General features: G+C 50.9%; 1 protein-coding gene across 1 annotated transcript in view; it reads left to right on the forward strand.

Annotated features, from left to right (window-relative positions):
• The window catches only part of IGSF21 (immunoglobin superfamily member 21), a 270231-nt gene that overhangs the window by 226233 nt on the left and 20860 nt on the right, over positions 1-23138 (forward strand). The window contains exon 4 of the mRNA XM_039474557.2: positions 1283-1401. Coding sequence (XP_039330491.1) covers positions 1283-1401 — 119 coding nt within the window. The remainder of the gene's footprint in view (positions 1-1282; positions 1402-23138) is intronic.

Consider the following 23138-nt stretch of genomic DNA (forward strand, 5'->3'; position numbering starts at 1 on the left):
AGTTTGAACCTGGTTTTCTCTGACTCCATATCAAGGCTCTTTTCAGTATAGAAGGGAGGAAAGAGTCTTCCTGCTTTCGTTTTCCATGGGGAGAGAGAACCACATACAAATTCATTTTCACATGGTCTGACCCTGTAGGTGCTATAGAAAGATCTGGAACAGGAGCCATCCAACTAGACTGTGGGCCAAATGTATCCCATCACATATTTTTTCACAACCTGTGAACTGAGCATGATTTTTATACTTTGAAATGGTTGGAGGGAAAAACCAGAAGAAGGATATTGTATGGCACATCAAAATGATATGAAATTCAAATGTAAATGATCATAAGTGAAGTTTCACCAGAGCATAGTTGCATCATTTTCGTTACGCACCGTCTAGAGCTGCTTTTGTGCTGCAAGGGGAGAGTTGAGTATTTGCAACAGAGAATATGAAGGGCAACAAAGCCTAAAATACTTACTCTCCGAACTTTTAGGAGAAAAGTCTGAGAGCAGGTTTGAGGAAGTCTCTCCTATCCTCAGGGGTCCCCCCCTCTCAGCCACCATCCTGGTCACCTCGGGGATGGAAGTGGCAGCTCCCCAATTCAAGCTCAGAGAAACTCACACTTTTCCATGTGATTGTGGAACCCAGATCAGCTTTTCTACCTCCTTGCCCACTGGGATGTGGGCTCCTTGGGGACCTGTATTTTATTGTTTCTCTTCCATGATCTCAGGACTGGGCATGAAGTGGCAGCATAGTGGTGTGGACAGAGAAATTCAAATTTCCTTACCGGTTCTTATTAGTCATATGGGGTTGGGGGCAATCGAGTTCCCCCCCAAGCCTCAATTTCCTTGTTTACGAAATGGGAATATGAACCGCTACATGGAGGCCATCACGAGGAAAGAGGGAGATGATGCCTCCAGTGGCAGTTTTGAGCCCTTACTGCATGCAGTGATACCCTAAGTGCCCACACCTCTTCACCCATGTCATCCTCACAGCTCCCAGGAAGTGGGCACCATCTCAGGTTCATGGAAGCCGACAAGCTAAATGACTGCTCCAGGACCCACTGAGCACAAATTGGGGTCTGGCTGAATACAGTCCACACCTTCACTGTCTGAGATGCCAAGCACAGGGCCTGCATACAGTCGGTGTTCCATAAATGCTCCCCTCCTCCCAGCCCAGCACACAGGCAGGTGTTTGTTAGTGGAGGCTGCACCAGTGGGCATCGGGATGAGTTTCCTTGAGTGCTGCCTCACCCAGCCCCGCAAGGAAGGGCCCTCACCTTGTCTTCTGCCTCCCCCAGGCTGCCCGAGGTCCGGATTTCAGACAATGGTCCCTATGAGTGCCACGTGGGCATCTATGACCGTGCCACCAGGGAGAAGGTGGTCCTGGCATCAGGCAACATCTTCCTCAACGTCATGGGTGAGTACAGGGCCACTGGTCCCTGGAATCTCAGTGAGGAGGACCAGTGTGCGTGTGATTGTGTGTGTTTACACACAGGCACACATGTGTGCACAGAGCGGCCGTCCTGGGGGCCACCTACCAGAAGCCCCCAGCGGCTCTCATGTTCTCGTCAGATACACACCTTTGGGTTCCGGCTCTATTGCAAGGATGCTGAGGACTTGGCCTTGTCTCTGGACCCTGTGTTTTCCAGTTTTCTTACCAAATAATATTTATCAGGGAAACAAAGCTTGCGGTACACAGGCAATCAATGAAAGCATAAAGGCCCCGCTGAAAGCCGCTGCTTCTGGGGAAATTGAAAACCTCCAAAGGCCAGACCTCCAGAGGGACATTGATTTCTGCAGTGCAGCCCGTCGTGGTTCTGGCTTCCTGATGGAGCCACGATGCAGGAGTCAGCATTGCCAGGAAAAGCCCCTCTCTCACAGTTACTCTAATAGAGGAACTGGGGCCCTTTTCAGTGATTGGCCTTGGGTTGGCCACACCAGGGAACCTAGGAGGGACAGAACTCGGTTTGCACCATCAAGGAACTCCAAGTCTGATGAGAGACATGTATTTAATCATGTATGCATCACATTGTACTGAGCACCTATGAGGTGGCAGAGAATAGACGGAAACTTTTCGTATGGCAAATGCTTATCTGTAGAGATTTTGCAGGAGACAAGCATAAAACACATGCATAGATGAATCAGTAAGAGCGTGCTACATGCAGGGGAGGAAATAAAGCAGGGCAAAGGGATAAAGAGTAGCTGCAGGTGAGTGGCGGCTGGTGCAGGGAGGGGACTCACTGAACGCCCCTCTGCAGCTATTGGGCTGAGTGCTTTACATGTGTTATGTGGTTTAGTCCTCATAAGCAACCCGGGGGTACATGCTAGCATTTTTAACTCCATTTTGCAGATGCAGAAATGGATTACAGAGAAAGCAGGCAATTTGCCTAAAGTCACACCGTCAAGATCATAAAATCATCCTATGATATCAGGCAGCTCCGTGTCTGGGCGGGGAACCAGCCATCTTGACTCCAGGGCTAGCTTTGTCATGGTGCTGGAGGCAGTGAAGGTGCTGCTTACAGTCTCATTCTAAGGTGCCTTCAAGCAAGGACAGAGTCCTCAAAAGCCACCCCTCCATGAGGTCCACACTTCCCGTTAACTTCGCCAAAGGACCCTGAGCTGGTTAGTTTCCCTCTGCGGCCTGAATTTCCCCATCTGAACTCTATTAGTCCGTTTTCACGCTGCTAATAAAGACATACCCAGGACTGGGAAATTTACAAAAGAAAGAGATTGAATGGACTCACAGTTACACGTGGTTGGGGAGGCTTCGAAATCATGGTGGAAGGTGAAAGGCACATCTCACATGGTGGCAGGCAAGAGAAGACAGGGTGTACAGGGAGACTCTCCTTAATAAAACCATCAGATATCATGAAGCTTATACGCTATCACAAGAAATAGCACGGGAAAGACCCACCCCATGATTCAATTATCTCCCACTGGGGCCCTCCCACAACACACGGGAATTGTGGGAGCTACAATTCAAGATGAGATTTGGGTTGGGACGCAGCCAAACCATATCACATAGCGTCAGAGGGTTGACCAGATAATCCTACACTCCCTCCTAGCTCTGACACTTGTGAGTCTCTTACTCCATCCACTAGGTGAGGAAACTGAGGCACAGAGAGATCTTGTGGGATTGACTCAGGTTGCACAACTGGCCTGATAGTCCCTGCTGAGCAAGGAAGTGTGCTCCTGGCAGGCTCAGTGACTGAGACTTCTCCTCTCCTTCTATGTCACTGTCTGGGGATCAGGGGATGCTCCCTGTGGTAGGCAGCAGCCACTAGAGACCAGAGCACTGGGGAGGAGGGAGCAGCTGCTGCAGGTTCACTTGCTGCGTGGTCTGGTGCGGCTCCTTGGACTCTGCACGTAGCTGATCTTCCGGGAGGGGCTGGGCAGGAGCAAGGCCAGTGATGCAACCCTGACCTTCCACCCTGGCACTTTCAGATGCAGGGTAAGGGTGACCCCTGGAAATTCAGGGCTTCCCTGGCAGGATTCTCCCTGGCATCGCACCCACCAGTCACAGTCCATCCTCTGCTGGCCACTACTCAGAAGTCACTGTGCTTGCTGTGGGTCTTCCCAGCCCATTGTCCCCCAATGGAGCAGATCAGCCTTTGCTCACAATGCCCACGGGACCTGATATGGCAGCTGACACATCTCCCATCCCTCCTTGGATATGTACGTGTGCCTGACAGTGTGTGAACTTCTAGCTTCACACGTGTTATCTTTTAGAATCCTCATGACAGCCCTGTGAACTGGGGGACGTTATGATCCCCGTTATATGTGGGGACGGAGGCTTAGTGGGGAGAAGTGACTTGTTGGGTTCTAACAGCCCTCTAAGTCCAAGTCTCATGATCTAAACCAGCACTTCTCAAACTTGAGCCTGCAGCAGAACTGCCTGGAGAGCTTGCTAAATACAGATGCCTGGGCCCCGCCCAAAGCTTCTGACTCAGCCGGGTGAGGTGGGGCCTGAGAACAAGCATTTCTCACAAGTTCCCAGGACATGCTGCTGCTGTTGGCCCAGGGGCTAGACTTTGAGGACCACTGATTTAAATCTCTAAGTATTTCCCAAAATACCAGTTCTGTGTGTATCTGTACATTGATGGCTATATCGATACTATACATATCTACCACTATTCCTATACTCTTCCCACATACAAATGTAGTTTCCCTCCTCCCTCCCACTTCTCACCTCACCCCACTCACAGGAGATCCCTGCCCCCCATTTCTTAGCATTCAAGTTAAGGACATACTGGTTTAAGTCCCAGTCTCAGATTTGCTCTGTGACCTCAGGCCCATTTTCCTCTGGGGGCCTCAATTTCCCCATCTGTGAAATAGGGATAAGGATGCTTTCCTCCTAGGGTGGTCGTGAGGCTTAAAATAGATGAAGTTTGCAAAACACCTAGCCCGTCAAGAATATCACCGAGGAAGAGCTCAGTTACTCAGACGCTGTTGTTTTTATTGTCACTATCTGGTTTCCCCACTCCTGAGCACAGCTGTAGCTACCTCCCTCTTGCCCCTGGTTCTGGCCCCAGCACAGAGAAGTCCGCCATTCACAGCTCCTAGGAACCCTGCACCAGCCTGAGGAATGACTGTTCTGGGAACACAGCTTCATGCACCACGACTGCCTGGAGGCCAGGGAGTATCTCCGGGGTAACCGGGACAGCGGTCTCTGCTTTCTCACCTTCCCTGGGCTTCTTCCCAAAGGTCTGCCTGTCCTGGCACCATGCATCTATGGTAGGAGCCAGGATCTATCCCAGCTGTGATAATGACAGCAATGCCTCACACTTGCCCTATTTGTGCAATTTCAAAGGGCTTTCCCGTTAAACACATCACCCAGTCCTCACTGCAGAGAAGAGTGGGGATAACGATGATCCCTAACTCACAGATGAAGAGACTGAGGCCCAGGGAAGGGAGGGAATTTGCTTCAGGCCTTATAGGGTGGGGGTTATCTCTATGCCAGAGCTGCATGGCTTCTGTAGCTCACCGAGGTTCTGAATGGTGACGTGAGGGCTGGGGGAGGCGGCATAGCTGAGCATTTCTCATACAGCACCTCCTGTAACCCATCAACCACGTGGGACTGGGAGGGAGCACCACACTGAGCCTGTTACACAGACCTGGCTCAGAGGAGCACGTGACTTGGCCGAGATTGGAGGGTTAAATGAGATAATGTGTAGAACAGGACACTCTGGGCCTGAGGCTTGGCACATTCTGGATGATCAATAAACAGCATCTCTTATGACAAAGAGTAATCGGGTCAGTTACAAACCAGGCACAATGAGACTAACCTCTGTGAACTTCTCCTTCAAGTATGTTTCAGGGAAGGTTTTTCAAAAAAAGAAATTTTTTTTGGAGATGGAGTCTTGCTCTGTCACCCAGGCTGGAGTGCAGTGGCACGATCTCCACTCACTGCAACCTCCACGTCCCAGGTTCAAGTGATTCTCCTGCCTCGGCGTCCAGAGTAGCTGGGATTACAGGTGTGTGCCACCACACCCGACTAATTTTTGTATTTTTAGTAGAGAGGGAGTTTCACCATGTTGGTCAGGCTGGTCTCGAACTCCTGACCTCAGGATTCACCCATCTTGGTTTCCCAAAGTGCTGGGATTACAGGTGTGAGCCGCCACGCCCAGCCGGTTTCAAAAATTAAAACCGACTCATTGCTTTGGTTTGTCTGTGGCATTGCATCCTCACACAGAGTCACCCCTTCCAAGCGAGTGGAGGTCACTGAACGCTGGGGTCTCTTTTGTGCCACATGAGACCCTAAGGGCTGCTACAGCTAAGCTGGTGCAAGACAGCCAAGCTGGTGCAAGACAGCCCCTCCCCAATTTGGAGGTCGATGGGAAGCTCCCCAGACAGTGAGGAGGAGAGCCGAGGAGCTGGGGAGGGCCCAGTGCCCACCTGCCTCAGAGCACAGAGCAGTTCTACCAGAGAGTCCAGCACCCCAACCTGCATTCCACACATCCACATCCAGCACATTCTAACGCTGCCATTTCCAGAGGCCTCCGGGTGAAGATGAAAATGCGAGTGCAGCTGTAATTTCACGCCTATAACATCCCACTATGTGGTGGGGAAAGACATTTGGGAGCCCCGTGGGTGACAACAAGGGTGTATGCTGCACACAGTCATTAAAATGTTTTTATCGGAGCTGCAGATAAATTGTAAGCCAATTTGAAAGTTGCGTGCTGGGCCCCAGGAACGCATTATACACAGTCATGGAAGGATTTTGAAGGTTCTTCTGAGGGTGCAGGTTAGCGGGGAGGGGGCATGTTAAGGGTGTGCTGTTACAATCAATTAAATGTTGTGAGAGCCAGGCACCCCACCCCCATCCCCATCGAAGTTAAAAGACTCTGCAATTCTGGTTCCTCCGGAATACCAAGGGGCAGGGTTTCTCTGCCACTGCATGGGGCCCTTTTAATCCAAAGCTAAAAACCAAGGCCACCCTCTGCGTGCCAGCATTGAGCTCGGTGTTCAACCCACAGTTAATCCCTTATAAGAGCCCCTGGATGTGGGTGTGGTCAGCCCTCCATTTTATGGATGAAGGAGCAGAGGCTCAGAGAGTTGAAGGGGCACATCCCGGTGAGTGACAGAGCAGGGTGGGCAGGAGGCGGTGCCGCACCAGGTCTGCCTGAGCCCAGAGCAAGTACTTACACAGCAGCCTTAACTCCCAAGGGAAATTTCCCTCCCTTTGACCCAAAGGCCATGGGTCACTCCAACAAGCACTGGGGTGGGGACAGAGTGCAGAGGGTGGGGACAGAGTGAAGAGAGTGGGGACTTGCTTAGGATGGAGCCCTTACTAGGTTGCTGAAAAACTCCGATAGTCCCGGCATGGTGGCTCACATCTGCAACCCCAGTACTTTGGGAGGCTGAGGTGGATGGATTTCTTGAGCCCAGGAGTTCTAGCCCAGTCTGGACAACATAGCAAAATCCCGTTTCTACAAAAAATTAGCTGGGCTGTGGTGCCATGTGCCTGTAGTCCCAGTGACTCAGGAGGCTGAGGTGGGAGGATCACTTGAGCCTGGGAGGTAAAGGCTGCAGTGAGCTGAGATCACGCCACTGCGCTCTAGCCTGGGTGACAGAGACCTTGCCTCAAAAGAAACGAAACAAAACACCCAATGAAGCCAAACAACAACCACACATTCCGAGGGATGGGTGGGGCTGTTCACCTTTCGGGACGTGTAGGAGTCTGGGAGAAAGACGAAGTGTCTGTGCCCTTGCCTCCGTTTCTGTCCCCATACCCGTTTTTGTTCTTCTCATCCATTACTATCTAGCGCCTCCCCCCACTCCTCAAACCCTCCGAAAGGAGCACTGAACTTGGAGTCCAGCAGACCTGGGTCCAAATCCCAATTCGTGTCTACTTTTGACATGGACAGTCTAGTATTGAATTTCCTTTCTAGTAAAAAAAAGACTATCAGAAGGGTGACTTGGATGCCCACGTACATGGGCATTCTAACTTTTATTTATTGGTGTGTTCCTTCATTTAACATATATTTATTGAGCACCTAGTGCATTCCAGGCACTGTTGTGTGCACTAGGGTTTGCAATAAGCAAGAAGGACAAGAACAAACAGCAAAGGGAAAACTGGTCCTCACGGACAGTGCAGTAGGGGAGGCAGAAGATGAGCAGGTGGAGAGATGGGGAGACACACGGGATGTCAGTGTAAAGCAATGTCAGGAACAACCCATCAGGGATGGGGTTGTTTTAAGTCAGGTGGTCAGTTGGCCTCTCTGAGAAGGTAACAGTCAAAAGAGGTGAGCTCTGTGGACTTCATTCATTCGTGCCAGGGATTCGATGGCTTACTGAGCATGTCCCAGGTGCCAAGCACAAGTCTAGGTGCTGTGGACACACTGACAACAAGCCAAAGTCCTTGCTCCGTGGACTCACATTCTCCAAGGGAAATAGCTTCACGGTACAGAGGGGAAACTGTGCCTTGGCCCATGTGCTCGTTTCTAGGGCTGCCTGTAGCAGATGTCTGCAAACTGGGTGGCTTAAAACCACAGCGATGCGTTGCCTCACAGTGGAGGCCCCAGAAGCCTGTAATCAGGGTGTCAGTAGGACCACGCTCCCCATGCAAGGGAAAAAATTCCTCCTTGTTCCTCCCCTTGCCTCTGGTGTTGCCGGCAATCCCTGGAGTTCTCTGGCTTATAGACGCATCACATCGATTTCTGCCTCCCTCATCATACAGCTTTCTTCTCTGGCTCTGTTTTCCTGTCCCTGTGTTCAGATTTTCTTCTTCCTCCTCCTCCTTCTTCCTCTTCCTCTTCCTCCTCCTTCCCCTCCTACTTCCCCTCTTCCTCCACCACTGCCTCCTCCTCCTCCTCCTTGTTCTTGTTCTTCCCTTCTTCTTTTTCCTTCCTCCCTCTTTCTTCTTTTCTTCTTCTCCTTCTCCTCCTCTTTCTGATTCTCCTCCTTCTTCGTGTGTGTATGTGTGTGTGTGTGTGTGTGTGTGTGTGTGTGTGTGTGTGTGTGAGAAAGAGGCTTGCTTTGTTGCCCAGACTGCCTGAAACGCCTGGGTTCAAGCAATCCACCCACTTTGGCCTTCCGTAGTGCTACAGGCGTGAGTCACTGTGCCCACCTCAACAGATTTTCTCCTTATAATCACATCAGTCATTGAATTAGGACCCACCCTAATCCAGCGTGACCTCTTCTTACCTTAAGCACCATTGCAAGGACCCGATTTCCAAATAAGGTTACATTCATAGAGACTGTGGGTCAGAACTTCAACACATCATCTTCGGGGAGACATAATTCAACCCACAGCAGTAAGTGATTCAGGATGTAGCACCAGCATTCCCCCATCTGCCTCTGAAGCTGACGCCCTCTGCTCCCAACCCCGTGGCTCACTCTTCATTGAGCACGGACTGATGTGCCGGTGCTGTGCTAAACTCTTCCTGTGTTAATTCACTGAACAGTCACAAAAGCGTTGCGAGGTGAGTACCATCACTTTCTCTTTAGCACATGAAGAAACGGAGAGGTGACGTCACTTCCCTACATCACCCAGCCAGCGTGTGGCAGGGCAGGGGGATATAGCCATCCTACACGTTAACCTCTCTGCTCTTGTAGAAGTTTACCAATGACTAGGAAGCCCAGACTCATAACATACTGATACGCATTAATAAAATGTTCTATCCCGGGATCCCTGTCTCTCTTCTGGAAGCTTCCAAGTAAGGCTGGAAGATGAAGTAGACTTTTGGAACCTGAGGCCACAGTGGCACCAGACCACACCATATGCTTCGCAAGTCTGGAGCCAGGAAACATAGCTTCCACCCCGCAGAACAGACGTTAATGAACTCTGCGCTACGTTTCTGGTGGGTTTGTCTTTTTTCAGTATGTTCTACTGATGTTTATTAAGTGTGCCTGGTGCTTTTTTTATCCTTGGTTGTTTTTTTGTTTGTTATTGTCGTCGTTATTTTGAGACAGTCCTGCTCTGTCCCCCTAGGCTGAAATGCAGTGGCACGATCTCAGTTCACTGCATTCTCTGCCTCCTGGGGCTCAAGAGATTCTGCTGCTCAGCCTCCCAAGTAGCTGGGATTACAGACATGTGCCACCAGGCCTAGCTAATTTTTCTATTTTTAGTCAAGATGAGGTTTCTCCATGTTGGCCAGGCCAGTCTTGAACTCCTGACCTCAAGTGATCCTCCCGCCTCAGCCTCCCAAAGTGCTGGGATTATAGGCATGAGCTACCATGCCCAGCCCATTGTTTTTTCTAAAAAAATGATTTTAATTGAGATATTATTCATATAATATGTAATTCCCTCATTTAAAGTGTATAAGACAGTGGTTTTAGCATATTCACTGAGTTGTGCCTCTACCACCACAATCAACTTTAGGACGTCTTCATCATCCTCCAAAGAAACCCTGTATTCCTCAGCAATTACTCACCACCCCACATTGTCCCTCTCTTCCTCAGGCAGCCAGTAACATCCTTTCTATCTCTATAGATTTGCCAGTTCTGGGAATTTAGTATGAATTAGATTATACAATATGTGGTCTTTTGTGAATATCTTCATTTGCTTCACATAACGTCTTCAAGATTCATTCACACTGCAGCAGGTACCAGGACTCCATTCCTTTGCAATGCTGCATGATGTTCCATCAGATGGATAGACCATGTTTTGTTTATACATTCATCAGTGGATGAAAATCTGGGTTCTTTCCACTTTTTGTCTATTATCAATAATGCTTCTATAAACATTCATAGACAACTTTGTGTGTGAACATGTAGTTTCAGTTCTCTTGGGTATGAATCCTCGGAGTAGAACTGCTGAGTCAAATGATGACTCTACATTTAAACTTCTGAGGAACTTCCAGACAGGTTTCCACGGTGGCTCCACTGTGTTATATTCCCCCCAGCTGCATATGAGTCCCAACTTCTCCATGTCTTTGTCAACACTTGTTACTATCTGTCTTTTTAAATGTAGCCCTCCTAGTGGATGTGGTGTCATATCTCTTTGTGGTTTTGATTGGCATTTCCCTCAGGGCCAATGACACTGTGTCTTTTCCTGTGCTTCTTGACCTTTTGGACATCTTCTTCGGAGAAATATCTGTTCAGAGCCTTTGGTTCTTTTCAGTGGCCTTATTTGTCTTTTTATGATTGAATTGTAAAAGTTCTCTATCTGACCTACATGTAAGTCCCTTAACAGGTATATCATTTGCATCGTTTTCTCCCATTGCGTAGGGTTTTTGTCCACTTTCTTCATGGTGTCCTTTGAAGGATAAAATGTTTTAATGTTGATGAAATCCAGTTTATCTATTTTTTTCTTTTGTCACTTGTGCTTTTCACATCATGATTAGGGACGCTTTGCCTAACTCAGTGTTACAACTTACTTCTGTATTTTTCTTGTAGGAGTTTGTATAGTTTTAACTCTCACATTTAGGTTTATGATGCATTTCAAGGTTTTTTTTTATATATGGTGTGAGGGAGGGGTCCAATCTCATCATTTGCACATGGATGTCCTGTTGTCCCAGCACCACGTGTTGAACATGCTATTCTATCCCCATTGAATCATCTTGGCATCCTTATCAAAAACAACTGATTGTAAAAGTAAGGGTTTATTTCCGGACTCTCTATTCTGTTTCATTTTTCTGTATGTCTATCCTTGTGCGCACCTGGTGCATTTCTAACCATCTGCCACCTCCAGCCTGGATCTTTCTCTCCAGCTATGTGACTTTAGTTGATGAGTTTCATGGGAAGCTCTCCTGTTCAGTTTCTCAAGTTTTCCTCTAAAAACAACAACAACATCAACAACAACAACTTACTCTTGGACTGGTGAGGGTTCCCAGAGGGAAAGAGAATACAGAAGGTCCTGGGGGTGATGAAGGCTGAGTCTGCTTTCAGGAGGCCAGTCCAGAACTTTGGATTTCTAGAGAGCTGGATTCCTGCTTTCTAAGACCAGATTCTTAAACCCAATTTTCTGGAATCTCAGGGTAGCACTACCCTCTGGAAAAAGAAGCAAATTTCCAGGACTAATAATCACAGCATCAGTAATTTCTTTTTTCTTTTTTCTTTTTCTTTTTTCACTACTCTGTCACTCAGGCTGGAGTGCAGTGGTGCAACCATGGCTCACTGCAGCCTCAATCTCCCAGGCTCAAGCAATCCTCCTGCCTCAGCCTCCCTAGGAGCTGGGACTATAGGTGTGTGCCATCATGCCTGGCTAATTTTTTAAAATTTTTGTAGACGCAGGGTCTCACTCTGTTGCCCAGAGTGGAAGAATCTCTTTTGACCTAGGAAGAAGAATCCTCTATCCCGCCAAATGAGCTAGGGAGATCTGAGGGCTGGGCACAGACCTCACTCCTCTCAGAGACCTACTGATCTCCTGTAGGCCTGAGCAAAACAGAAGTGACACCACTATGCTTCTCTGGGAGACAGCAATGGGAAAGCAGAACTTGGTTTGCAGAATCCCCTTTCAAGAAGCTTGTCTGTTCACAGGACAGCTATGGAGGAAGTGGGGCTTCTCCCAAGCAGAGCCGGCACACAACGGTGTGTATGGTGGTCCAAGGAGCAGAATGGTTCAGTAGAGGGAGGCTGCCAGTCTGAGATCCCTGGGGTGTCCCCAGCAAGGCAAGATTCAGAGCCTCAGCTCCCTCCTTTCCCAGGATGCCTGCTGGGTGGAAAATGATCAGCTCCTTCCTCTGTCTTAGAGCCTGAGTGGGTGAACCACCTGCTAGACTTGGGCTAATTACATTAACTGGCCCCAGGCGATTACAATGGCCCAGACTCCAGGGAGCCAGGCTGCTGCTCCACAGGAGAAGCAGAGAGGCTGCAGAGGGAGGGAGGCATGGGCTGGCTGGGATCAGGCCAGAGCTGCTGAGAATTCCCAGAGCACTGAGAGGGAGAAGGTGTGAACACCACCCTCCACGTCTCACCCCAGAGCCTCCCAGGGTCTTAGGACTAGGCCTGGGTTGTTCTTATCCCTCAAGCAAAAGGCTGGACAAGCCCGTCTCCAAGCCATCTCCCCTTGCCTGCACTCCTCTTACCAGTCTGGGTGAGTGACATGCAGATGCCCAGTCCCTCCAAAGGAGAAAAAGTGGAGGCCAGATAATCCCCCACTGAAGAATGATCACTCTATTCAATTAGCTTGGCCGTAAATGGAGTTTACTTCCTGAGAGAGTTGAGGAGTGGCTAAGGGTATGGGCTTTGGATTCAGACATGACTTTTCTACCAAGTTCTGCAACTAATAGCAGTAAAAGTGGTTAATGTTTGGTTATTTGTTTATGTATTTGTTTGAGACAGAGTCTCACTCTGTCACCCAGGCTGGAGTGCAGTGGTGCGGTCTCAGCTCACTGCAACCTCCGCCTCCTGAGTTCAAGCCATCCTTGTGCCTCAGCCTCCCGAGTAGCCAGGATTACAGGGGTGCACTACCACACCCTGCTAATTTTTGTATTTTTAGTAGAGACAGTGTTTCTCCATGTTGATCAGGCTGGTCTTGAACTCCTGATCTCAGATGATCCACCTACCTTGACCTCCCAAGATGCTGGGATTACAGGCATGAGCCACCATGGCCAGCTGTGGTTAATGTTTATTGAGCATTTACTATACACCAGGGAGTGTTCTGCTTACCACCTGTTATATCATTTATAACAGCCTTCTAAGGTTGGTTCTGTTATGACTTTATCCATTTTACAAGTGCGAAAACTGAGGGGTTATAACGTGTGCACAAGGACACAGAGCTAGGATTCAAACCCAGGCGGGCTGCCGGCCGAGCACGCGCAGGGACCCAGCCACTGTGTTCCCCCACCTCTCACTGGCATGTGGCAGTTCCCTACACCTCGGTGTTCCTTTCTGCTGAATGGGGATTACAGTAGCTCCTCCCCTGTTGGGGCATGAAATGTGACAGACAGCTAAAGGACTGTGTTCCTAGCTCACAGTGAGTGCTCTTGAGGAAAGCACTCATCCGGTAAATGTCAGTGGGGCTGAGGGTAGGGTCAGACCTGCAAGAAGTGACGATGGCCCTGTGGGAGCTCTCCAAGCCAGGCAGTAATGTGCCTGGCCTCTCAGCCTGGGTGCTGGCAAAGGTGGTCGGGGAAGAGAATGCAGCCAGCAGCCCTGTGTCCAGTCAGACACACTCCCCCACGGTCTTGCTGTGACTTTTCCTTTCCAAGCCTCAGTTTCCTCTTCTGGAAACTGGGGGCAATCATGTTTTTTACCCAATGGGCTGTCTTAAGAAATAAACAAGATGGCAGGTTTAGGGGTACAGAAAGTGCTTGGCCCAGATGCTGGCATCATTGTTAGGGCAGGGCAGGAAGTGAGAAGAACAGAGACAGTAGGAGCCAGCTGAGGGCCATAAACGCAGAAACCACAGGACATGGGGACCAGCTGGGAAGATGGGAACAGATGTGGAGACATGGCAGACCTGGCACCAATGGAGATGGTCTCCTGAGAAGGTTCCAGGGCAACCACGTGACCTCACTCAGCAGCCGGTGACTTCAGAAAATGGGCTACTGGGGTGGAGAGTTCAGAGCCTATGGACCTCTACAGACGTCCTTCCTGCCAGCCAGAGCTTCTGAGCGGGGCAGCAGATGAGAAGTGGGGGGCCTGAGATAGCTGGCTGGAGTGGGGGCTGCAGCAGAGAGGACTGAGACAGGAGTGGTCAGCGGCCCCTGAGCTGCACATGAGCATGTCCAGAGCACTGGACACTGTCGTCCTGAGTGCCTGGACCTGGTCAGGGAGCTGGAGTGAGGACACCCACGCTGCTCGCCTGCCTGCCTCAGGCCTCCCAGCCAGCTGAGGTCACCGCTGAGCGCCAGTTTAGAGAGGGGCCAGACAGATGGGTTTGGGGCTCTGAGGAGCATTTTGAAGCTAACTGGGTCATCTAGCAAGGACGATCACTTACAGCATCAGCCCCAAAGGTCCAAGCCTACTGACTGCCTCCTGGTCAGGCTTCTAGAACCTCCCTCCCGCCCGCCCTCTCTGAACACAGTTCTGCAAAGGAGTGACCTTGGCCATAGCCCACCCTCGCCCGGGAACAGGCCCGGCTCATTCTGTCAGCTGTCCCTCTAATCCCCCTACGCCCTGCAGGGCAGAGCCTGTGATGCCTCAGAAGGAGTGCCCACAGAGGTCAGGAGACATGCCCACTGTCCCACAGCAGTGAGTGGTGCTGAGATTTTGCTCAGGTCTTCTGGGAGCCAGAGGCCTCAACTTTCCCATTCCACGAGGCTGCCAGGAAAACACAGGGACATCCACCTCTCTGAGTGTTGGACAATGTGGTAGCCATAGGGACCTCGGGATCAAGGGCCTCCCAACAGTCCTGGAAGTCAGTGGGGTGAGGATCTGTATCCCTATTTTACAGAGAAGAAAACTGAGTCTGCTAATAAAAGGAAGTCTAGAGTTTGAATCTGAATTTTCTCTGACTGCCACTGTCCTTCCGTGGGGACCGGAGGCCTTGAGCTGGGGAGGGAAAGGTGGGCTTTGAAGCCCCTGACCCACGATTGTGACGCCACGAAGCAGACAACCCAGGCAAGCAGCTCGCAGTTTTTGGTGCGTCTTGTCCCCGGGGCATAGAGCCAGCAGATTGCCGTCGGCCCTTTTCCAAGGGAACTCGGAGCCTAGGGCGGAAACAGACCCTTTGCTCATTCATTTCTCACACTCACAAGCCTTTTAATTCAAGCACTATTTGTGAGCACCTACTATGCGCCTGCTGTGGAGGAAGCACTGAGAGAGTCCCATCTCCCTCAAGGCGGCTACACTAATTAGAAATTCATTTAAATATAGGGCAAGCTGCATATAATCTAATAGCAGGAATTTTTCAGCTAGAAGATGCCAAATGTTGCGCCAGGTGCTTTAATATATCAATTCATTGAATCCTTATAATCCTTAGGAGACGGATACTTCTATTTTTCTTATTTTAATCAATGAAGAAATTGAGGCCCAGAGAGGTTAAGTAACTTGCCCAAGGTCACACAGTGAGTAAGTGGCAGGGTTTGTTTTCAAACCCAGATTGCCTGGCTTGGGAGCTTCTCTATGGCCACTTATGAGATGGCCCACTGAGCCCTCCTGAGACAACTGAAGAGACTCATCTGCTTCTGGAATTATGTAGGCAGGTGTCTGAAGCCCCCTGAGACCCTCACCAACTCCCTGGACCTTCTGTGTCTCACGTACGAGGGCTCCCCTCTTGTTTCGGAGTCAGATCGCCTGCAGGTGCGTGGCGAAACCCTGACAAGCGTGAGGTCAGTGCGATGCTTTATCCTCTCCACCCCTGGGAGCTGGATTTAGTGGCTCCGGCAGAAGGTAAACTGCCCCTCCCTGGGACAGGCCCCTTAATTACTAATGACATGTGGCTGTTGAAACTGCGATGCCTCGGGCCCCGTGATTTAAGGGGCAGGCAGGAAGTGGAAGTTACAGGTGTTAGCAGAGCCCTATCAGGAGCTGGGAGAGCAGGAGTTAGGGTAGTGTGGGGAGGCCATAGCCGCCCCTGGAGGGATGCTACCCACAGACACTCTTAGGGTCACAGAGGTGATCTCACTGCCTCGGGTACAGAAGGGGAGACTGAGGCCAAGGTCATACCGCAAGTGGACATGGCCTGAAACTCAGCAGCCCTGACTCTGCTGCCAAATTGTAGTGAATCCCTGGACTCAGTTTCCCCATCTGCACATGAGAAGCCCATGTGCTGCAGGGAAGCTCCCAGGCCAAGCAATCTGGGTTTGGAAACAAACTCTGAGGTGGGAAGACTTCACGCATTCCCTGGGAGCAATAATCACCATCATCTTCCTAGCCAAATCTAGCACTGATGGAGTGCTCCGTGTGCCAGGCACTGTACTAAGGTTGTTTGTTTAGGAGCTTCCTTGGGTTTAATTCTCACAACAGCTGCCGAGGTCATCATTCTTGTTATTCCCATTTTACAGAAGAGGAAACCAAGGCTCAGAGAGAAAAAGCAACTTGCCCAAGACCCCAGAGCTTGGCCTCTCTGCTTTGGATGTCAAGTCCAGTGTCAGCCCTCAAGGAGTCCATGAATGATGGGTGAGACCGAGAAAGGCACAGGTCTGCAGAATTCCAGCAAAGAAAAACAGGGACAATGGGGAGGACTAGGGTGCAAGCTGAGAGGAGGGGGTTCCCAGGAGGGAAAGTCTCCTCCAGAGAAGGGCATCAGGAAGGCCCCATGGAGGAGGCGGCATGGAGCTGTGCCTAGCAGGCTGGTGCAGACAGAGGGCAGGAGGCGCTGCAGGCAGAAGGAGCTCTGTAGGCAACAGTGAGGGGCAGAAAAGCATGGCAAGAGGGGGCACCCTGCGTGGCAGGAACCCAAGGCATGAGAAGGGGCAGAGAGTAACATATCATCACACAGCACTCACCACAACAGCACTCACCACAACAGCAGTCACCACAACAGCACTCACCACAACAGCGCTCACCACAACAACAATCACTACAACAGCACTCACAACAACAGCACTCACCACAACGGCACTCACCACAACAGTAGTCACAACAACAGCACTCACCACAACAGCACTCACCACAACAGCACTCACGACAACAGCACTCACCACAACAGCAGTCACCACAACAGCACTCATCACAACAGCGCTCACCACAACAGTGCTCACCACAACAGTGCTCACCACAACAGTCACCACCACAGCATTCACCACAACAGCACTCACCACAACGCTCACAACAGCACTCACCACAGCTGACATTTCTTCGGCACTTGGCCAGTGCCAGGTGTGGGTTTTCGTATTTTATGTAGTGCCCACAGAAACCCTAGTGAGTAGATCTTAGGATCCCATGTCGCTGGTGAGGAAACCGTAGCCACTCGCAGCATGGCTCATTCCTGTATTCCTAGCACTTTGGAAGGCCGATACTGGCTAATCACTTGAGCCCTGAAGCTCAAGGCCAGCTTGGACAACATAGGGAGATCCCAGCTCTACAAAAAGTAACTAGATTTAAGCCATAACCGATCACATGAAGAAACTGAGGTGCAGCAGTGGGGATAAGCGAGGTGCCAAGGTCAGCCAGCTGGCAGGTGTCAGAACCAGGACACAAATGCCAGCAGCCTGGCCCCTGAGCCCATGTGAGGTCCACTGCTGTGCCCTGCCCTGAGGGAGCCAGGGGTGGTGAGGGAAGGGCCAGCTCCCCTCCAGAATGCCAAGGGCCCTGCTCACCCACAGTCCAGCAGACTCGGCCACAGGCAGAGAAGGAAGGAGAGGCCATGAATCCAGTGCCCTATGTCCATCCACCAGGTATGGGGAGGCCGTGGCCAGCTTCCTCAAGAACCAGACGGGCCAGGGGAACCCCCTGCAGCAGGCTGTGGGCGGAAAGCAGGGGTGAGGGTGGAGAGGGTATTTCCTAGGGAACAGAAGTACCTTTGGGGTCCCAACACCTGGGTCACGGCAAGGCCAGGGGAAGAGGCCTCAGGTGCTGCGTCTCTGAGACGCCCTCACCCTCAATCAAGCCCTGCCACCCTGGCCAGAAGTTGCATTCCTTTGGGAATGAGGCCTCACCCAGCCCTTTACAAAGACGCAATCCAAGAGATACTCAATCAAGCCAGTGGAGTTCAATGTTCATTGCAGAACCTTAGTGATGCGTGCATGAGTGTTCATTGCAGTTACTTGAACTTTTTGGTAGGTTTGGGAATTTGCCAAGTACAATGTCAAGAAGAAAAAAAAGTGCACTCCCCCCCAAAAACAAAATCCCACTCCCCCAAAATGCCCTTCTCTACAGCTCTTCTCACCCACCCACCTCATCTCCCCTGGAAACTGCTTTATGAGGAGCAAGCGGCAAGAATGATTTACTTGCTCTCCGACTCAGGAAATCAATCCTAAAGTGCTGATAGGACAGGAAAGACAGCGGCCACAGTGCCCCCTGGAAATCTCCCGACTGATGGAAAGCTCTGAGCCAGGCCGAGAATGCGGTGGGGGATAGGGTCTCTGCAGGGAGATAGGCAGGAGTGGTCCAGTGGTGCTGGGGGTGGTCCAGAGGCGGGGGGTGTCCCAGGGGACTGAGCTGTGGAAACACAGGAGCCTTCCTCACCACGGCCAAATTCAGAAGACAAGCGGGCCCTTCGACACCATGTTCTGCACCTCTGACTGTCTGGATGAGGAAACTGACGCCCGGGAGGGGAAATTGACAGCCAAGTCGCAGAGAAAGTCCACGGCAAAGCAGAGACAGAATCTTCAGCTTCCTGATCCTCCACTGACATCTTTTTCCCAGACACAATAATAAACTAAAAAAGCCGTAACAACCAGAATTGATCTGCTAAGTGCCAGTACCTCCTTCCCCACAAGCACCCTGGCATGAGACAACCACCCGTGCCGTCCTCATTCTACGGTGGGGCCCAGGAAGCCAGCAATGGACTCAAGGGCACACTGTTCTAAGCAGAAAGGCTGTGACCTCGGAGCCAGGCTTCCCAGGCCCTGCAAGGCCGGGGTTAAGCTCTGTTCTAAGCCTCAGAAAGCCAAGGCTGATGTTTGAAGGGATGAAATTCTCCTGGAAGGGACAGAGGTTTTGCACTCTGGGGACAGTCGGGGAGGGGTCTGCCCAGAGCCTCCAAGCCCAGCCCACCGCTCTCTGTGGGGAGGTCGAAGAGCAGCTTATAAGGAGCTGATGCTCGCCACTGGCCAGTTCTGGAACGTGGCTCCCTCCCTGCCTCCCCAAGCTTCCGTGGGCTTCCAGAGGCTTCTCTCATAAAGTTGCAAGTAGGGTACCTGGTGAAATTGCCCGTGTGTGTAATACCTCTCGGATATATTGAAAACGTCCCCCTAATTGGTTTGCCTTGCTGCTGTTTAAAACAGATTCATGTTACACCCCATAGATTTCATCTCTGCAGACGCGGCACCTGTCAGGGGCTTAAGCACACTCTCTCTATTGCCACATAAACTGCAGCGCTGTGGAAGGGCGGAGGCAGTCTCGGGCAGCGGCCACCCCCAGGCTGCGGGACACGCTGCCTCCAGCCAGCAAAACTCCAGGGCAGAGAGGATCTGCGTGGGCCTGGAGGCCCCAGTCAGAAAACCGGAGACCATGACGGGCAGCCAAACAAGGCACGAGTAGAAAGTTGCACCGGATGTGGGGGGTGGAGCTTTGGGGATTTAAAGTCCTTTGACCCAATCAGCCTATAGGACCAGGGACGTTCCAGAGGGTTCTCCCCTGTGCCCCTCTGCTGAGGGCGGAGTACTGGCTAGGGTTCTCCAATTTCCCCCAAGCCTTTCCTTCTCGATCAGTAATCATCTTCACTCCTGTTTACTGAGCACCTACTGTATAACCAAGCCCTCAGCTCACATAATAGCACATTAAGAGTTTCTTATGATTCCTCATTTAGAGAGGCACTGACTGAAGCTTACATAGATCAAGGCAGTGATCCACATACTCGAACTTGCATTAGAATCTCAGGGCTTGTTAAAACTCAGGGTGGCGACTGCTGGACCCCACCCCGTCCCAGGTTGGGCAGGTCTGGAATGGGGATCCAGGATTTGCATTTCTAGTAAGCTCCCGGGTGATTCGGATGCTGGTGGTCCAGGGAACACGCTTGGAGAATCACCAGGTTAAAGGACTAGTCTCAAAGGTAGTGCTGGAATACGAATCCAGATCCAACACAAAACCTGTGGCCTGACTGCCCACCACCCCATTCTTTACAGGGGTGCAGCATTTTATTTCTCCGCCAGCATTAGCCTCAGTTGGGTGTGCTCCGCCCAGCTTCACTGATTCACCGCCCAGAAGGCTGCCTTCCCCGCCTGCAGCACCCCGCTGCTCCCCCGGAGCAGCCAGCCAAAGCCTCCAGTTGGGGCTGTTAATTTCATCTTCTACCACCGCGAAAGCGCAGCAGCTGGCGAGGGAGGGGCACGGCAGGTGAGCAGCCAGCTCCCTGCAGAGCGGAGGCGGAGTGGGTGGATGACGCCCGCAGCCCACGGGATTCTTCATGACCCCACTCCACTCAGAACGGCCCCCATCTCAGATTCCAGCAATGATCTGGACCCGGGCCCCCCCCCCCACCTCTCCCCACTGCACCAAGCGCCAGAGCTCCCACACTTTCAAGCTTGGGGCAGGCCTGGGTTGGGGAGGTTAGATTCAGCTCCGCAGCTGCCACATAAAAGGGCCCCTTGCAGCCCATAGAAGCACAGACGCAGCGTTTATAAGGCTCCATTTGGGGGCTTTTTGTTGTTTTGTTTTTGTTTTTTCCTTTGGCTGCTGTTACTACTCAGTTCAATATTTAATTATTCCATAAACCAAAGAGTTGTGCTTTTTCCCCCTTTCTTTTTCTTGCCGGGGACCGCCTCCCACCGGTGGGATCTGTCTCTTTGGGTCTCTGCTGGGCGAGAGGGGCTTAGGGTGGGGCTGGAAATTTCAGCTTTTCCAACTTGGGCAGGGATTGGAGGCGGGATGCCTGGGTCCTTCCCCCCAACACATTCACTGATTCACTTGAAAAAGATTCATTGAGCAAATCCTGGTGTGCCGGGCCCTTGGATGCCGCAATAGTTAAGAGGAGTTTCTGCCCTCGTGGTGCTTACATTCTAGTCAGGGTGTCGGAGGAAAAGAGAAGCGTGTGACCCAAATTATACACTGTGAGGCGCTCTATGAAAAAAATATACAAAATTCTGGGGCCCAAAATAAAAGAGAGCTTAGCTTAGATTGAAGGGTGACATTCGTGCTGAGACTTGTGAGTCCCGACGGGGCTCAGCCAGGCTAAAAAGCTGCCAGAAGGGCCCCAGGCAGGGGAGGCTGCAGGTGCAGAGGCCCCAGGGCTGGAAAGAGACACAGAGAGCGAAACGTCTCCATGTGTTTGCAGCATGGCAATGCGGAGGTGACTATCGGTCAAGGTAAGGCTGGGGAAGGCAGCAAGGTCCACAGCACTGCAGGGTCTTCTGGAATGTTCTTCCACAGGCAGGCTATATGCTTGCCTGTGCTGGGAGAAATGAAGGAAGCAAACAGAAATTGAAACTGAACCCCTATTGTGTGGCTGGGTGGCACTAGCTCTGAGGTTAGGTGGAAGAAAGACAAAGCTCCAACTTCCAGGGAACGCACACTCTAGATGTTGACAAAGAACAGAATAACAAGCCGCAAGGAGTATGACAAGCACAGCGTGCTCCAGGCACCCAGAGGACAGGCTCTGGGAAAACCCGGGAAGGCTGCCTGGAGGAGGCAACATCTGAGGCCAGCCCTGAAGGATGAAGTGGAGTTAATCAGCAGAAGGCCCAGTGTGCTCAAGGTGCAGAGGAGGTGAGCAAGGTAAAGAGGGAACCACAGGCAACTCCGTATTGCTAAAGCAGAGAGGGCTTCCTGGAGGAGGTGCTCTTTTGAGCAGGTTCTTGAAGGAGCTGAGAGAGAGATTAGTGGAGATGATGGAAAAGAAACTAAGATGTGTGGAACCAAAAGAAAAAAAAAAAGACAAATTAAAATAGGGAGCATGGAGGGACATTTATATTCATGGACACTTTTATATTTAGAAGGTGGTTTTCTTCTTTTGTGAAATACGGTGTAATGACTACAAGCTGATTGAAAGGGAAGGCAGTCAATAGAGCGGGTATGCTGAGAGGAAAGAATGGATTTTTCGCAAACAATATAATTTTGAACTTGTCTCGCCCCTCCCCCAGCCCTCCCCCAAACCTAATTGATTACTACCCCGTGACGAATGACACTGGCAGCAGGAGTGTGCTAAGCACCTTCGCTGAGTGGTACCCCAGGAGCTGGAGAGAGTGTCCCTTCCTCGAGACAATGGTCACTCCCGGGAGGGAAGGAAATGCCCCTGTACACTGTTCTCAGCCAAGAGAGGGGGCGAGGGTCATTGGAGAGATAATATAATGAATGCTGTCCTGTTTGCTCAGCACTTTGCTGTCCTTACAGAAGGTTTGTGTTCATTTTTCCATTTGCTTCTCCTCTCAAAAACCCTAGAAGCTGAGAAGCTGGCGGGATATGTCTTACTGAATTCATTTTATAGACAGGAAGACGGATGATCGAGGCATCAACTGATTTGCCCAAAGTTCTCTGGGGTGCTGGGAGCAGAGCCTGGGCTAGAACCCTGGTCTGATTCTGTTAGAGCCAGTACTCTGGGAGAAGCCGGAGTGGGCCTCATGGAGGAGATTGTAACTCCAGTACTCACAGACACAGGCATGGGGCAGGTTTCCCTTCCCAACAATTCTGGGATTTATATCAGATCAGGTTTGTGTTCCTGAATTTCAAAGGCCATGGGATGATTTACGGAGCAAAGGGGAGCTGCCGCCTTGTCTCCAAAGTGAGTTACGATGACCGAAATAAAGTTCTGCTTTCAAGATAAAGACAGGCAATATTTCAGAGTTAATTCCATAAAACCGATCATCCGACCATTACCTCCCGGTGTCGATGTTAACTGTGGAGTCTAAAATAACTTCAACTCCTGCCTCCCTTGGTGGCCATGCAGCGGGAGTGATGGATGACGGCTGTGACAAGCAGCTGTGTCAGATGGGAAGCCACCTTACCTTTCCTGATATGAGACACAATTATTCACGGAAACTTCTAGCAGCAATGCTCTCCTCTTAACGCAAAGTAAAAATAAACTAGAAAGTCCGCTGGCTTGGGTGGGGGTGGGGGCAGGGATCAGTGGATTCAAGGGAGTTTTATGGTGGTGCCCTGGGTTGGTCACCATGGTGGACTTACAGAATAAGATTGGCCTTTCCTGCCACCCAGGTCTGATGTTATGCAAGTGGAATGGTGTGTCTGGAAGTGGTTTGTAAATTTTATAAAGCTCTGCCCGTGTCT

Source organism: Saimiri boliviensis, chromosome 11 (genome assembly GCF_048565385.1).
Source record: "Saimiri boliviensis isolate mSaiBol1 chromosome 11, mSaiBol1.pri, whole genome shotgun sequence".
Taxonomy (NCBI): domain Eukaryota; kingdom Metazoa; phylum Chordata; class Mammalia; order Primates; family Cebidae; genus Saimiri; species Saimiri boliviensis.